General features: G+C 50.2%; 1 protein-coding gene across 2 annotated transcripts in view; it reads left to right on the top strand.

Moving 5' to 3' along the window:
- Positions 1-15,506, top strand: part of Hk1 (hexokinase 1) — a 65,532-nt gene that overhangs the window by 35,033 nt on the left and 14,993 nt on the right. For both annotated transcript variants that reach the window (XM_021660975.2, XM_060369461.1), the window contains exons 4-9: positions 2,275-2,394; positions 6,321-6,416; positions 6,978-7,077; positions 7,161-7,344; positions 10,449-10,604; positions 12,998-13,231. In XM_021660975.2, coding sequence (XP_021516650.1) covers positions 2,275-2,394; positions 6,321-6,416; positions 6,978-7,077; positions 7,161-7,344; positions 10,449-10,604; positions 12,998-13,231 — 890 coding nt within the window. The remainder of the gene's footprint in view (positions 1-2,274; positions 2,395-6,320; positions 6,417-6,977; positions 7,078-7,160; positions 7,345-10,448; positions 10,605-12,997; positions 13,232-15,506) is intronic.

The raw sequence follows: 15,506 nt of genomic DNA on the forward strand, positions 1-15,506 counted from the left end.
CAATCTTTCCCAACACTCTCCATGTTACTTGTTTGAGACAGATCTGTCACTGAACCTGAAGTTCGCCGACTCTCGGCCTGGAAGCTGCTCCTGTCTCTTCCCTCCCCCCAGACCCAGAGCACCAGGGCGCAGGATGCCTCCTCAGCTGGCTGTTCAGATACATTGTGGGGCTCCAGACGCAGGCCCCCATCCCTGCACCAACTGAGCCATCCCCCAACGCTTGAAAAAGTTATTTTTCTTTGGTGTGTGTGTGTGTGTAGGCACACACATGCCACATGGTGCATGTGTGGAGGCCAGAGGACAACTTGTGAGAGTTGGGTCTTGCCTTCCACCGTGTGGGTCCCAAGTGTTGAACTCGGGGTGTCAGGATCATTGGGAGGCACCGACCTGCTGAGCCATCTCACTGGCCCTAAGCTGTTTCATTTGCTACTTACTATTTTAGCTCAGATTGGCCTGGAACTTGGTCCAGGCTGGCCTCAAACTCTTGATCCTGACTCTGCCTCCTGACTGTGAGATTATAAGCACGAGTGTCTAGTGTCTGTGTGTTTTAAAAATAATGCGCATGTTGTCAGGCAGGTGATGAGGGTCTAGTTATTCACTCATTTATTCTGTGGTACAGGGGATTGAATCCAGAGCCTTGGAGATGCTAGACAAGTGCTCCGTCTTTGAGCTACATCCAGGCTTACTTCCTGCTTTTTATGTTAGAATTCGGGGCCTCTCTAAGATGCCTAGGCTGGCCTGCAACTCACTGTAGCCCAGGCTGGCCTGAGGCCCTGGATCCTCCCCCCTCAGCCTGGGAGCCTGGATCTTCCTCTGAGGGCCATGGTCGTAGGTGTGCAGCTTGGCCTGCACAGCCGCCTTGAGGAGATGCATTTGCCTATCTGTAGGTACCTCGTGGCCCTGCTGCTGCAGCCAGCCATTTCAGGCCCCACACCCTGCCCCTACTGTGCAGCCATTCTTCCTTCCTTCTGCTCACTTACAGCAGGAGCGCCTAGAGCCCCAGGTGCAGATGGCGTAGGGCTCAAGGGCAGACTTAGTAACAGGTTTGTATCAGCCTGAAGTAGGTCATAGGAAGCTTAGCTTGTTTTCTCCAGGGAGGGTCACGTGTCTCTTCAGTCAGAGAGACTGCTGCAGCGTAGCCGGAGTAATAGTGACTCAGGATTGAGGCTCCGAAGTCGGAGTAGACTGGGTGTCCCCCAGCCCCAGCAGTGAGTCAGGTCCCCTCTAAAGCTGGGTCAAGGTGACTAAGGTTTGGCACCTTGGCACCATCTTCTTCTGGGCTGTAAGGAGCTCTGTGGCTGTGTTCCCAAAGGCATGCTACTGACAGGCTTCTGGGTTCTTTCTCCTGCAGTCCTGCAGTGTGTATAGACCTAATGAGTCAGAGCCAGCAAGCTTGCATGGGGGTGCCGGATGGACACTGGGATATTCATAGCATGGCCTATTCCTGCAGTAAGAAGTACAGTGAGGAACACAGTCCTTAAAGCTACGTGGGTGACTCAGCACAAAGACAGCAGAGAGCTCCCCCAGCCCCATTTCCATTTACACACGTGTTAGAACTTGGGGTGGCAGGAGTGACCACAGATCCATTAAGGTGGCACTTGGGTTTTTATTGTTAATGTTTAAGACACTTCACTCCATAGCCCAGCTTGGTCTTGAACTCAAGGCAATCCTCCTGCCTAAGATTCCTAAGTGCCGGAATTCTAGACCTGAGCTACCATGTCTAGCAGTCGTGTGGGTTTTGATAGTGTTAATTTTTTTTTTGGGGGGGGGGAGGGAGTTGATCCTTGGGATCAGTGCTATACCACTGAGCCATGCCCACTCTGGTATTTCCTGATGTGGATATTGGCAGGTGCCGCTGGTAGGAGGCTTGTGACCTCCACACTTAGAATTTGTGCATTGTAGGGGGTTCATCTTTCCTTCAGTAGGTAAAGCAAAAGCACAATGTTTGCTGGTTTTGTTTAGCCATGGAGCTGCCTGAGTATTTCCTAGGATTTACTGGGTCAGCTCGGGGAGGTCACTCTGCCTGTTGGCTCCTCCTGAACAGCTGATGGAAACCTTTGTCCAGCGTGTCATGGAAGACTGTTCATTCTCTGTTTTTCTAAATTGCCTTCAGTGCCGGGATGACCAGTGTCATGACCTCTGAGGGGCCAGTTTCTTTGGAGGGCTGGAGGTATTCTGTGAGAGCTGTGCACAGCATGATCTGAAACAGAGTCCTGTCCGTCCTCCCCCCCCCCCCACCACCCCAACCTGACATCTCTCCTCTGTTCTCTGTAGCTTTTCGATCATGTTGCTGAATGCCTGGGAGACTTCATGGAAAAAAGGAAGATCAAGGACAAGAAATTACCCGTGGGATTCACGTTTTCTTTCCCCTGCCGGCAATCCAAAATAGACGAGGTAAGGATGCTTTGGGGTTCGGAATGTGGCATCACATGCTGTCAGTTCCCTTTGCTTACGGGTGACTCCCATGTCTCTTGGTTTTGGAATCATTTGCCAAAATTAACATTAGGCTGTGGTGCCATGTTTCTCCTTCATTCGTCTACCACCCCCAAACCCAGACCTCTTCTGAGGTAGGGTCCAACGTATCCCAGGCTGCCCTCTGGGTGGTATGCTAGCCGAGGCTGCCCTCTGGGTGGTAGCCTAGGGCAACTTGGAACTCCTGCTCCTCCTATCTTGACCTTTACAGTACTAGGATTACAGATGTGCACCATCATGCCTGGGGTTTCTGTGGTCCTAGGAATCGAACCCAGAACCTAGTGCATGCTGGGCAGCGCTCTACTGGCGGAGCCGTATCCCTAGCCTGTTCCTTTTTTGAATTATTTTAGTTGATGGTGTATTTTTAGAGACCAATTATGGTAGCCATGAGGTAGAAGGATCCATTGATAAGGCTCTTATGAGTGAGCAAATCAAAGAAGGTGGACAAGGCTTCATGGCTATGGAGAGGGGTTGAGGTGGTGTTCACCTGGAAGCAGGTGCTGTGCCTCAGGAATCAGGCTGTCCTCTGCCTCAGGGGAAGTCTTAGGTTCCCTTGATGGGCTCACCAGGTGACTGACTTGTCACATAATCTTTCTTTTCTTTCTTTCTTTTTTTTTTTTAAGTTTATTTATCTATTATGTATACAGTATTCTGCCTGCATGTACACCTGCATGCCAGGAGAGGGCACTAGATCATATTATAGATGGTTGTGAGCCACCATGTGGTTACTAGGAATCGAACTCAGGACCTCTAGAAGAGCAGTCAGGGCTCTTACTCTCTGAGCCACCTCTCCAGCCCTCACACAATCTTATTTGTCATTTGTTCATTCATGTGTCTGTTTGTCAAGGGCGCACTCAGCTCTACCATGTGGTAAACCTCTGCCTTTGAGAGCTGCAAAGCTGTGGAAAAAGTAGATGTAGACTGTTCCTGTTCTGTGTGGAGAGATAGAACAACCCCCTACACACACACACACACACACACACACACACACACACACATCTGTGCATAAACAAACCTCAGGAACTCTTAACAGTTAACAACGAGGGCTCAGGCTGTGTTTTCATGTGCACTTCACAGCCAAAACATAACCCGATACTCCAAGAGCTAAGTGCTTTTCTCCATCCACATGCGGATGGGGAAACTGAGGCTCACCTGCAGCCCAGGAGACAGCCGAGCATGTTTATCATGGGGCTTTACTGCAGTACTTGGGCACCGGTGTCTTGTGCACTTGTAGGCGGTACCTTTGTTGATAGGTTCCGTGCTGTCTGCTGGCTGCTTCTCCTGATGCTGGCGGCTGCACATGTTTGACTCACAGAATCGGCAGGAATGGTTTGGAGAGCACTGTAGGTCATGCTCCTTATTTTAGGATAGGGAGCACAGGCCTCCATGGGATGACAGAGACTCTTCATGACAGGACCTAGAGCAGTGAACCTCTTCCTTTGCATTTTGTGTCCCCTCTCTTGAGTCCCTCTAAGATGTTCCTGTCCCAGATTTCCTCCATCTGGAACTTGGGTAGTCCCATCTAGACACCCAAGATTTCTGGAAGTTCAGTACCTTCAAGGTGTTCAGATCATTTGGATCCCTAGAGTAGCTCTCAGAGACCTTCCTCAAAGCCTGGTCATTGTGGGAGGAAGGTCCCAAGTTCCCAGGAGATACCTAAAACTATAGATCGTGTTGAACTATGTATGTCTATGTTCTTTCTTATACATTCACACCTCTGATAAAGTTTCGTTTGTACATTAAACACATTAAGAGATTAATAACCATAACTAGTAATGGAACGTTTCTGTTTACTATAATAAGAGTTATGTAAAGATATGTTCTCAGAATACCAAATTGCTGGGCTTAGTTCAGTGCTTAGCACAAATTAAACATGCATGAAGCCCTGGGTCTGATCCCCCCAGGCTTACATAAACCAGGTATGATGGTATATGCCTGTAAGACCCACACAGCTATAACCCAGCCCTGGGGGATGGGATGGAGGGAGGGGGGTCAAAAGCTCAAGTTCATTCTCAGCTGTAAAGCAAGTTGAGAGCCAAAGTGGGTCACATGAGTCTGTGTCTCAAAAAGTCAATTACCTTTCGAGACTTGGCAGTTGATCTGATAACCAAAATGGCCACTAATTGACCAACATGATGACTAAGTGTTTAATAGGCAGCAGGCCAGGCCCTGAGAGATATAGCCTGGCCTCCAGAAAGCAGTCTTTGAAGGAAGGTGTGGCAGGAGGCATATCCTCATAGGGACAGGAGCCTGCATGGTGGAGCAAATGTGGGGGTGGGGCTCCATGGGCGGAGGAGAAGCCGAAAGTGTGGCTTACCTACCAGTCCTGACCCTCACCGGAGAAGGGTTCAAGGCTGGGACCTCCAATGCCCAAATCGAAACCAATGCCCTCATTCTCAGTGTACAAAGTGGTCCTCAGAGGAATGAGATGACACCCAGCCCATGTTCTTCCCACGATCCCATGCTTGTTTGTTTCCTTGGGCGCGGAGGAGACGAAAACAGTGTCCGGGCTTAGTCATAGCTCCAGAGTGAAGGAGCACAAACCCAACCAGGATTTACCCACTCCTGAGCAGCCCGACGTCTGAACGGCTTGGCGTGAGGCCGAGGCCCCCTCCCTTGTATTGACCTGGCAGTCATCATCCCCAACCTCTATAGCAGCCTTCCCCACTGAGAAAAGAGCAAGCCGAGTAGAACAGTTTTAGTATAGGTTTTTTAAAGATCTTGTGTAAAAAAACATTGAAATAATACAAAGTGTAATGCAAAAGCTGAGTCCCGACTGCCACATGCCCCTGGGAACTTTACCTTGTCAGTGTCTCTCCGGCTTGATGTTGCTCCATGAACACGCAAACAGAGATGGGCTCCTACTACCGTGAACACTGGGCGCCTGCAGATGGTGGGTTCCCTCACAGATGGGAACGTAAGGTCCGAAAAGGTGTGGGCCCCGTTAGCCAACACGATCCCTTCAGCCCCACAGCCCTGGCAAGAATTCTCTTAGCCTGTTGTTTCTCTTTCCCATCTGGTCGTAGCTTGGAGGCTGAGGCCTGGCTGGAAAGTCGGGGAGGTGATCAGTCAGGTGTTAGGTGTGGGGGGGGGAGGGCACACACTTGTGCCACAAACTTGTAAAGATAAGAGGGCACTTAATGGGAGTTGGTTGTCTCAGCTCACCAGGGTTGGCTGCAAGAACCTCTCCCCACTGAGCCATCTGGCAGGCCCAGTGCTTTCCTTGTGTCCCCTCTCAATATTTATTTATTTTGTATGAGCACAGAGCTGAACACAGGTCCTCTCCAAGAGCAGTAGGTGCTCTTAGGTGCTGAGCTATCTCTCCAGCTCTTCCTGAATGGGGCCTGGCTTCAGAGCTGGCGTCCACCCAGCCGTGCCTTCCAGGAGCACTCCTGGTCCTGGCTTGCCACTTGCTTTAACCCAATACAAGCCGGGGAGTGTGACCCTGTGTTTTTCTCCTTCACATTTCCCTGAAGGGCTAGAGAGATGATTTAGTGGTTAAGAAAGCACTGGCTGCTCTTCCAGAGGACCCTGGTTCAATTCCCAGCACCCACATGACAGCTCACAACTGTCTGTAACTCTGGTTCCTGCATACCCTCTCACAGACATGACTGCAGGTAAAACTACCAATGCACGTAAAGTAAAAATCACTAAGTCATTTTTTAAAAGTTTCCTTAGAGAAACCCATTAAGTGGATAGATGGGGGTGGTGCCTAGACCTGGCTCTAATCTGTATTGTGACGAGGTAGAGGCTATTTGTCACTGAGGCTGTCTGCTTGAAGTAGCCCCCAAGGCCTTGGGGTTCCAAGGCCCCCTGCCCTCAGTCCACTTCTCTACTCTTTCCCACAGGCTATACTGATCACATGGACAAAGCGGTTCAAAGCCAGTGGTGTGGAAGGGTCGGATGTGGTCAAGCTGCTGGATAAAGCCATTAAGAAGCGAGGGGTAATTTCTCTTGGGTTGCTTAGGAGTCGGGTATGGGGGGACTGCCATCTTAAAAGTGGCTTAATGTTCATTGCCGTGCCTGAAAGGGCACAGAAGTGCTATGGTCTGAAGACCCTGGCAGGGGACAGGTCAGAATCCTAACCCAGGGGAGTAGGTCAGATGGGCCCTCTCGGAAGCAAGCGCCTCTCAGAGGAACCCGGCCTGCAGCAGAGACCATCCAGGTGTGACCTGCAGGGACTAGCGCATGGCGGAGCTGCCTTCTGCACGCACGTGTGGGTCTTAGGCTGCCTTTGGAGGCTTGCAGAGGAATGTAGCTCCATGAGTAAAATCCACTCCCCAAAGAATCCTAAGCCAGGTAATTAAGAGGACGTTGCAGTTTCCATAAGGTAATCACAACTCTCTAATCCAGTTAATTGAGTCCTGGCTGTGCAGAGGCAGAACCACCCACCAGCATGGTGGCTTGTGAGAATCGGAGTGCACCTGCCGAGCTGCCTCTGAGGTTGGGATTTCCACACCCATGTGGGAGCTGATGGTGACCCTGTCTTCATTATCGGCCCCCAGGACTACGACGCTAACATCGTCGCTGTGGTGAATGACACAGTGGGGACCATGATGACCTGTGGTTACGACGACCAGCAGTGTGAAGTTGGCCTGATCATCGGTAGGGTGCCCTCTGCACTCCATCCCTCACTCAGCATGCCCTCGCCTCCCTCGTGTGATCACAGCTTCCCCTGTCTCCCCCAGGCACGGGCACCAACGCGTGCTACATGGAGGAGCTGAGGCACATTGACCTGGTGGAAGGTGATGAGGGCCGGATGTGCATCAACACCGAGTGGGGGGCCTTCGGGGACGACGGGTCCCTGGAGGACATCCGCACAGAGTTCGACAGGGAGCTGGACCGGGGGTCCCTCAACCCCGGGAAGCAACTGTGAGTGTCACCCATCGATTTCTTCTTTTTTTTTTTTTTGGTCACACTAGGCGTGGACCCCAGGGCCTCAGGCATGCTAGGAAAATACTCTGAACCACATCTTCACCCTTTAAAATGTCTTTATTTTGAAACAGAGTCTCACTAAGTGGCCTGAGTTGGGTTTGAACTCACAATCCTTTAGTCTCAGCCTCCTAAGTAGCTGAGGTGACAGGCATGCACCACCAGGCTGCCCCTACTTCAGATTTGCGTGATTGGACTATGCTTCTTGCTTGGTTAGATACACAGCTGTGGAGTTCAGGCTTTTAAAGGCAAGGTGGGCTAGTGGGTAAAGGTGCTGAGTTCATGAGCCTAGCAACTTGAGTTTGATCCCTGGAACGCGTGTAAAGGTAGCAGGAGAGAACCAAGACTGCAAAGTTGTTCTCTGGCATCCACGTGTGTCATGGCATGCGTGCTCATGAACACATACACACGCACATACATACAAACACACACTAATAATTTTTTTTTTTTTTTGAGACAGGGTTCGTCTGTGTAGCCCTGGCTCTCCAGGACTCACTCTGTAGACCAGGCTGGCCTTACACTCACAGAGATCTGCCTGCCTCTGACTCCCTGAGTGCTGGGATTAAAGGCATGTGCCACTATGCCCAGCTTAATAATAATTTAAAAAAAAAAAAAATAGGACTGGAGAGATGGCCATGTGGTTAAGAGCCCTGACTGTTCTTCCAGAGGATTTGGTTTCAATTCCCAGCATCCATACTGCAGCTCACAACCATCTTTAACTTCAGTTCCAGGGGGATCTGACTCCATTTTCTGACCTCCACAGGTACCGAGCACACACATGGTACACAGATACACAGGCAGAACACCCATACGTGTAAAGTAATAGAATCATTAAAAACATTAAATAACAGTCTGTGTTTAATCACTTTACAGTCTGGACTAGGGTTGTACTTCAGTTGGTAGAGCGCTTGTCATCGTGAACAACTGGGTACAATGATACATTAATACTGTAGTCCCATCCTCAGTAGTTGGAAGAGGGACAGAAGTTCAAGGTCATCCTGAGCTATATAGCATGTTCAAGGACAGCCTAGGCTATGTGAGGCCCCATTTCAAATGCATAAATAAACCTCTTAGGAAGCACCAGATACAGGTAAGGTCCTCAGCACTCAGTAGCCAGATTTCATGGCCATGTCCTGTATGAACACGTGTCCTCTGTAGAACTTTGCAGGAAGGCCTTGTCTTACAGATGAGGCGACTGAGGCTTGCATGGGTGCAGTGGCAGCAGAATTAATGGGAGCCTGGTAGTCAGGCTCTGCCTGCCTTCTGCCAGCTCAGGGATTCCAGCCTAGGGCTCTTCCCACAGGAGCCTGGGCAGTAGCAGAACAGCCAGGCCACAGATGGTGTTTTCCCGCCAGGGAGCGTCCATTCCCTGGAGCCGGATGGGCCAGCCTGTGTCTCTCAAGAACAGGAACAATGAAGACTGTGTTTGGAAGGAGGCTGTGTGCCTTACCGACAGGGTCAGGGCTGGACGCTCAGGGGCCCCGCAGCATCTTTGGCTGCTGGGGACTCTGCCTGGAACACATTGTTTTGCTGTGTCACTGCCAGCCCTGGGAGTGCCAGCCGACCAGCCACACTCAAGAGGAGGCCTCTGATCTGTCTGGTTTAAGGGTTCTTTCCTGGTCCCTGATCTTGCATCTGAATCTGACTCAAGTATAGTGTTAAGCGCCCGGAGCCCCTGGGCTGAATTTTCTGCTTGAATGGACAGAAAATGGTGCTTGGACCCTGAGAGGTAGCTTCAGATACGAGGTCACACCTCACACCACATTCAATGTGGCATTGGCCCATTCCAGAATTTGGCCAGAGCAGTGGGATGAGCCTTTAGCTCCTCAAAGCCCACCCCCTGGCTGTTAGTGGGGCAGGAGTCTACACTCCTCAAAAGAGTAAAGCCTTGGTAGTTTGCTGGCAAAGGATGAAATGGTGGTCTGTGGATATGGTAGAGCTGGAACAGTGTTTGGCCAGCACATAGCCCCCAGTGTAAAGTAATAAGCCAGACCTCACCTCATGGCACACACCTATAATCCCAGGAAGTGGAGACAGGTCATCCATCTCTGATCTGTATCAAATTTAAGACCAGCCTGGCTTTGTGAGAATTTTTCGAAGGAGGAGGAGGAGAAAGAAGAAGCAGGGAAAGAAGTCACACACACACACACACAAAAATCATCAGAGATAGAGACCCGAGTTGATCCTGTTAGCCCTGAGCTACTAACCAGCTCCTGTATCCCCAAAGTTAAGGTTTAGGGCCCCAGAGCTAAAGGGACGGGATCCAAACCTAGATGCGCTGTTGTTCTTCCATGAACAGGTGAATTGACTTCTGGGGGCTCCAGCTTTGCGGCGGAGTGAGACTCAGCTCTCCATGCTATTGGGAAGCTTCCAGGCAGCCGTGCACTGGGGTCCATAGTTCAGGCCCGACACCTGTCACCTCCATTTTCATGATCTGTGTCTTCCTCACCACCATCAATCTCCAAGGCTGTGATCAGCAAGGGCACAGAGGACCTGTGTTGGGCACAACCATTTCCTGTGGGCACATAAACGCTAGCACACAGATAACACACACATAACTAAAAGTTTAAAAATTCTATCTTATCCAAAGGCCAAATGCACAGATAGCCTCCTTCCTCACAGAGAACAGCTCTCCCCACCTTCCAGAGGAAGACATTTTCCCTCTTGTAAGCTGGGTGCCTCCTGGCTCCCTCCATCCCTCCATCCCTGGTGGCTCTCATTTACTGACAGCCCTGGGAAAGTTGATGATTCAGCTGTGTAAATACCAATCGTTTTGATTGTGTGGGGCCCTTCTCACTTGTCACCCCTAATCTAAATCCTAGTATCTCCCTACCGCTAAGCAGTCTTCCGAGACTGTCCCTGCCCTGCAGTGTCCTCCTAGGTGGCCTCCCTGTCTGTAATAAGTATCTGTGCCTCCTCCTTGTTGAGTCACAGGGAACCTGAGAGATACAGCAGGGCCACCTCTTCTTCTCTGCGGCCCCCTCCTTGAGTGCTGACCCGGAGAGGGAGCTTAACTTAACAACCTGTGGAATTCCCTCCTGCAGGTTCGAGAAGATGGTGAGCGGCATGTACATGGGGGAGCTGGTCCGGCTGATCCTGGTGAAGATGGCCAAGGAAGGCCTCCTGTTTGAAGGGCGCATCACTCCAGAACTGCTCACGAGGGGCAAGTTTAACACGAGTGACGTGTCCGCCATTGAAAAGTACGTACCATCCGGGGCCCTGCCGCCTCTCGCCAGCTACCAGGCTGTCGGGCCCGTTCCCCCTCAGCCGCAGGTGACCACTCCAGCTGGTCTTCCCACATGACCTTTCTGTTATCATTAGGATCAGCCTAGAGGGCTAGAGAGGTGGCCCAGCAGGTTCAGACCCCAGCACCCGCGCAGCATCTCACAATCATGTATCAATATTTTCAGGCGACCAACACCCTCTTCTGGTCTCTGAAGGCACCAGGCATGCATGCAGTACACAGACATACATGAATACAAAACACTCATAGACATAAATAAATAAATCTTAAAAAGAAAACTTAGCCCAAGTGTTTTATGGATGATTTTCTTGCGTAGTTTCAAAAGCAGTACTCTCTTACAGCACACACAGACACATACACACTACCTATACATCCTACAATACAAATCACGCACACTACACATATCCACACATGAGCACACCACATACATACACATCCACACACACTCACGCACACATACTACCCTGTTAAGATTTGGGTCAAGAAAGCAGATGATTCAGCGTTGAGCACAGGACTGACCAAACCTGGGCCTGGATTCTTGGCATTACCTCGTGGTGTACCTTTCCCAGACTGTGTTCTAGGGAGCTCAGAGCTGTCCAGCCAATGACTGGATGGTTCTGTGGGAAATCCTAGCGTATAGTATTCATTAATTAGAATACCTGAGAAACTTGATCGCCGTGATTAACCCACTTCTTTTGAGCCCAGACCCTCTCCCTGCTTCCACATGTTCTTACAGAAGGCCCATGGCCAGCCATATTCCCTGAAATCCAAGTTTGAGAAACACTGGTTAATAGACATGGAAGGACGAAGCCCAGCAACATCCTGCCCGCTCAGGAGCTCCCACCTCAGGCCTTCAGTCTGAGGCACACACCGTGCTGCAGTCCAGGACCAGGCCTAACTAACAGAGCTCTGTGTTGTGCATGGCTTCTGTGTTCCACTGGGTTCTAGTCCTGGTTCTGGAGGCTTCATGTAGCCATGGAAGGCCATCCGCAGACACGTGAGGCAGCTCGGCTGTGTTCCGTCTGCCCCACATGAGTTACCTGCAGTGCATCCTCACCAGTCCTGGAGCTTCACACCAGGCCGGTGGAGCTTTACATAACTTTTCCTGTAGAGAAAGAGGTTGCTGGGAGTGTGAGAGCTTTTCTGGACTTACTCTCTGCCTAAGCCATGTGTTGGGAGTTGGTCATGGGGTCATTCTCCGTCAGGCCCAGTACTGAGATTCCATGTGTGTGCTGCCTTCTTCTTGGCCCATTTATGCCACTGGGTCTTTGGTTATTGAGAACCATAACAATAATGAAAGAGAGACAGAGAGACAGAGAGGCAGAGCCAGACACACACACAATGAAACAGAGAGAGAGAGAGATTTTTTAAACTAACGATGTATAATAGCAACAGAATTGCACAGTCCCTTTGAGTGAAGCCAACAAAAGATACACAGAACATATATACAGAAAATTGGATTTTTTCAGACAACACCAGGACATTATGGCTAAGCAACTCAGACCCTCTATGAGGGGAGGTTCAGGTAGAAACAGCTCTTTCTCCTCAGGACATGTATGCGATCTTCTCTCTCCAAGGCCTGGCATGGTCTACCTAGCCTGGTAGTGTTTCCACTTTATATCTCTTATGCGAGAGCACCCACCTCAGGCATTTCATGGTGCTACTCCCATGCCAGGCTGTGTGCTGGGCTCTGCCTTCCCCCACTTTGCCTCCTAACTCTGGTGCTGTCCACAGCCTGGCTTGACCCCTGATTTTATAAAACTATTTTTTATTTTATTTTTATTAATTACAATTTATTCACTTTGTATCCCAGCTGTAGCCCCCTCCCCCTTCCCTCCCTTTTCTTCTCCTATGCCCCTCCCCCAGTCTGATGATAGGTGAGGTCCTCCTCCCCTTCCATCTGACCCTAGCCTGTCAGGTGTCATCAGGAGTAGCTGCGTTGTCTTCCTCTGTGGACTGGTAAGGCTGCTCCCCCCTCAGGTGATTAAAGAGCCAGCCACTGAGTTCATGTCAGAGACTGTCCCTGTTCTCCTTACTTGGACACTGAACTGCAATGGGCTACATCCGTGCAGGGGTTCTAGGTTATCTCCATGCATGGTCCTTGGTTGGAGTATCAGTCTCAGGAAAGACCCCTGTGCCCAGATTTTTTGGTTCTGTTGCTCTCCTTGTGGAGCTCCTGTCCCCTCCAGGTCTTTCTATCTCCCCCTGTTTTCATGAGATTCCCTGCACTCTGTCCACAGTTTGGCTATGAATCTCAGCATGTGTTTTGATACCCTGCCGGGTAGAGTCTTTCAGAGGCCCTCTGTGATAGGCTCCTGGATTCTTAAATATTGACCTCTCGCCTCGCAGGAATAAGGAGGGTGTTCAGAATGCCAAGGAGATCTTAACCCGCCTGGGAGTGGAGCCGTCTGACGACGACTGTGTGTCGGTCCAGCACGTGTGCACCATTGTCTCCTTCCGGTCAGCCAACCTGGTGGCTGCCACGCTCGGTGCCATCCTGAACCGCCTGCGAGACAACAAGAGCACGCCCAGGCTGCGAACCACAGTTGGTGTGGACGGCTCTCTCTACAAGTCACACCCACAGTGAGTCCGCCCTATGTTGTATTTGCACGTTCCCGGACCTGAGGCGGAGGCCCTTCTCCAGAGGGCAGGCTTGTGCACCCAGAGCATGGTTTGGGAAGGTAAGGTAGTGCCAGGCAGGAGTTGCTCGTTTGGGACGCCTGCACGCACGCAGTGCCGTGCAGTCCACTTTGGTCTCTCATCTCCCAAGGTGAGACAGAAGCTTCTCCAGGCAGGACTGTGAGGTTTACTGTGTCTGCAGCCAGGCTGCACTTTATCCGGAAGGACTTCATCCCCATTAGAAGGAAACTTGGTGTTAGGTGTGGTGTGGTGGCTGCATTTGTTTTTTTTTTGCTTGTTTTGTGTGCTGTTTTGGTGGTGGTTGTTGTTTTGAGACAGCGTCTCCTGTAGCCCAGGCTGGTCTCAAACTTGCTGTGTAGCAGAGGCTGACCTCGAACTTCTGATCTTCTGGCCTCTGCCTCCAGAATGCCAGGATTATAGGCATGGGCTGCCATGCCTGGTGGCATGCATGTTCTTGTTTCAGAGGCTTTCGATAAAATCCATCAGCCCCTCAGACACTGCTGATTTAAATGGGCACATGTCTGCTCTTGCCGTCTGAGAGCCAGAGATAAGAGGAGTTATAAATAATCTCTACAGACCAGGAGAGGCTGGCTCAACCGAGCGTCAAACGTCTCGGTGGCCGTTGAAATTGTAGCTGAAACTTTTTAAAGGACTGGAACCAAGTCGTCATTGAGGTTTAACAATCTCTACCCATGGCTTGGTGGTTTGTGTGAGGGCAGCACCTAAGCTCATGCACACATCTGCATCTCACGCTTGTGGAGTCTCAGCCTGCGTTTGCACAGATGCTGGTTTCCACTGAGGTACTTCTGGGATGCTGAGGGGCTAGTGTCAGGCTGGCCAGGTGACGCTGTCTTCCACGTACGCAGTTTTGTTACTTTGTTATTTTTTCCTATTTTAAGGATATTTGAAAGAGAAAAATTGAGCGTTCCTTTCTTTATCCTTGTGCCCCTTAAGAATTGGGATCTCGTTATGTTGGCCAAATCCTGTTCTCGTACTCGTCAAGTAATCCTTTTGCCTCAGCTGTTGAGTAGCTGGGACTACGGGTCTGTGGAGTTCCTGGCTAATTTTATTTTTTATTTTTTTATTTTATTTTTGACAAGAAAGCCTAAGGATTTTTAATGTCACATTAAAACTTTGTTAGGGATGAGCATGGTGGCCCCCTCATTTAATCCCAGCACGTGGAAGGCAGAGGCAGACCTTGTGAGTTTAAGGCCAGCCTGGTCTACATAGTGAGACCCTGTTTAAAAAAACAAAACAAAACAGAATGTGTCTAGGCTGTAAAATACACACCATACAAGCTTTGTCACCATAGCTAGTCTTCTGCATACAGTCCGGTGGTGCTGGGGCATCCGTGCTGTGCAGCCCGCTGTGATGGCGGTGGTGGGTTTCCATGCTGTACAGAAGCCATATTCAAAACTCCTGTTTGCACCTGCACTGTTTAAAAAAATAATTTATCTTTATTTTATGAACATTAGTGTTTTGTCTACATGTGTGTGTGGGATCCCCTGGAACTGGAGTTCCCGGCAGTTTTGAGCAGCTGTGTAGGTACTGGAAATTGAACTCAGGTCGTCCGGAAGAGCAGCCAGTGTTTTTTTTTTTTAACTGCTGAGCCATCTCTCCAGCCCTCGCCACCTTCATATTTTAAACTTTGACCTGTGTGCTGACTCACTGAGGAAAGTGCATGCTACACAAGTTTGAGCATGTGATTCACTTCCCCAGAACCCAGGCTAGGGGCAACAGTGCACATCCTAGGGGAGGGTAGAGATGGGAGGTTCCTTGGTCCCGCTGGCCAGCCAGGCTAGCCTGTTGGTGAGCCGTGCATTCATGAGAGACCTGGTCTTCTGAAAGGTGGGAAGCAGTTAAGGCAGACACCCAAGGTTAACCCCTGGCCTCCGCTCACGTGCTCACAAATACCTACATATGTGTACCTATTCAGGAGCACATGTATAAACAAGTGTTTTTTCGTTTCAGAGTTACTAGAAACTCAACGCCATTTACAAGAGTTTCAGAAAGAACAGAGGTCATTCTTAACCTATCCCTTGGAGGCAATGGCTACTGCTGGTATTTTGGGAAAACGGCTTTTCCTGTTTGCTTTGGCATGTGGCCTTCCATACGGCAGACCACAAGTTCTGTGTCTCACTCGGCCTAAGCTGTTCTTCTAGGGAGGAAGGGAAGAGCCAAATGAAAAACAAAAGAAAACAAAACAAACAAGAGGGGT

The sequence above is a fragment of the Meriones unguiculatus genome, chromosome 16 (genome assembly GCF_030254825.1).
Source record: "Meriones unguiculatus strain TT.TT164.6M chromosome 16, Bangor_MerUng_6.1, whole genome shotgun sequence".
Classification (NCBI taxonomy): domain Eukaryota; kingdom Metazoa; phylum Chordata; class Mammalia; order Rodentia; family Muridae; genus Meriones; species Meriones unguiculatus.